The following is a 1948-nucleotide window of genomic DNA, read 5'->3' on the forward strand; positions in this document are numbered from 1 at the left end:
TGACCATCGATTTGTCCTAGCAGGACACATCGATCGCCACTCTCAAGTCATGGCTTTCCGACTTGCAAGTGGAGGTGCCGTTTGAAGTTGAAGTGAGTGTATAAATTCAGAACGATACAGGTGTGTTCAACTCAAATGCTGAACTCGCTTGTGAGGTTTGTAACTAGTGACATCGGGATGGTTCCTGACAAGGATTAGTCTCGTCATCTCCTTAATTTTTTGCACTTTGTCCCAAGTTGGTTGAGAGATACTAACCGATGTCAGGAAACTTGGACTATTTTCCGTGACAAAGTTAGTGTGATCGAAAATGATGTGTAAACTCAGAACCCATGGTAAAATTTGGAAAATGTTTCCGAACTTGGGACGGATTGGGCCTCGAGTTCACAGTGTTTGGTCCTTTCCCATACTCCCGACCAATTACCGAGCTGACAGGAGGATGTCTCTCGAGACTAAGGAACGAGTCTTGATGTGACATGCGAGTCGCATGATGCGACAGAAATTACTTTCTCGCAGCATCTGGAGTTGACTGCAAGTATAGGGTGACTCGGGTTCGGAGAAGTCAAGACTCATGAAGGCTTGTTTATGGAACAACACGACGCTGTTGCGCGTCTTTGTCGCAAGCAAGCCCTTATTCGCATTCCTTCGATCAGTACATCCTTCTATCCACGACAAGTCATCAGCTACGAAGATAGAGCTGACCATGACCCTTTCTGGAATAGATGTCCGCGTTTCGTGCATCACTCACAGTAACTGTGATCATTAAGTTGAATCGCGAGAGCCTCGGATGAACTCAACATGGCAACAGTTGACGGATGATGTATTACAAGCCTGTTCTGGCTGGACTGAAATCGATAAACATCCTAGACCCGCTAGGAGTAGACTACTGCGAAGGATCTTTCACCCCGAATACTCCATCCTACGGGAAAATGTGCGAGTAACGCAAAGAGTTGTCGAATATAGCGGCAGAGCAAATGAACATTCCTGAAGTGAAGGCACGAAAGTCTAGGGTCTAATCCACTGCAGCGTTTCAGACTTTTGTTGAATCTTCCTCGGTAACCTCTTCCTTCCGAACAGCTTCGAGCAGTTCTCTATTAGCCTTAGCGACTCGCTTGAAGTAAGGCATGAGTGCTAAGCATGCAGCTGCTCCGATGCAGCACAGCGCGATGAGAACTAGATAAAAGTATTCGTAATGGGCTCCCTTGTGAGATATCACAGTCGGGTTTGCCGGATCGAAATTGGGCAACCACGGAGCACATAGCTGGAAGATCACTCCGGAGAGCGCATATCCAACGGCGAAGAATAACAAATTCACCGCCGATGCGACTGCCTTCAACGAGCTTGGTGACAATGTGAATGCAATCTCATAAGATGTTGAGATGAGGAAAATCTCGCCTGCTGCAACGAGCCAGAACTGCACGACTTGCCACCATATCGACACAGTGAAAAGTGGTCTTGACTTGATCTGTAGTTCGACTATGAGGGCGGATACCAATGAAACTACACCGAGAACACTTCCAATGAAGGACCTCAAGAGCACCGATAGTACAATACCACGCCTCTTCAAGAGTGGGTAGAGAATGGAGCTGATTAATATAGAGTTGATCACGACGGCGATCGGGTCGACATTTTGCATCAGTGCAGCAGGGATCTTCCAGTTGAACAACCGCCTGTCCATCTTCTGTGCTTGTGTGAGGTAAGCAGTGGAGAGATTGACGTAAGCAATAACGAAGGGGATAATGAGTGAGAATAATGGAATCAAACGGAGCAATGCTTTCACATCTTCTATGAACCCATCTTCGAACTGACCTCCCCGAGTTTTCTTGTTCTTCTCCAAAGAGCACTTCTTAATCGCATTGAACATCACTTGTAAGATCTTGAGGACTGCTGAGCCTTGAGCTTGGGTTTAACGAATCGGCCAGAAGACCGCCGCACACAAAAACGACAGTAG

The 1948-nt window shown here is 46.9% G+C and overlaps 1 protein-coding gene across 1 annotated transcript; it reads right to left on the reverse strand.

Annotated features, from left to right (window-relative positions):
* Positions 1-808: 808 nt before the first annotated feature.
* Positions 809-1861, reverse strand: Pmar_PMAR015038 (conserved hypothetical protein; the record flags this gene model as incomplete). The annotated part of the gene is made up of 1 exon (XM_002781031.1): positions 809-1861. One exon carries the CDS (start codon positions 1859-1861, stop codon positions 1028-1030), a length of 834 nt encoding a protein of 277 aa, XP_002781077.1. The 3' UTR covers positions 809-1027.
* Positions 1862-1948: the final 87 nt, after the last annotated feature.

Source organism: Perkinsus marinus, assembly GCF_000006405.1.
Source record: "Perkinsus marinus ATCC 50983 genomic scaffold scf_1104296943660, whole genome shotgun sequence".
Lineage (NCBI taxonomy): Eukaryota > Perkinsozoa > Perkinsida > Perkinsidae > Perkinsus > Perkinsus marinus.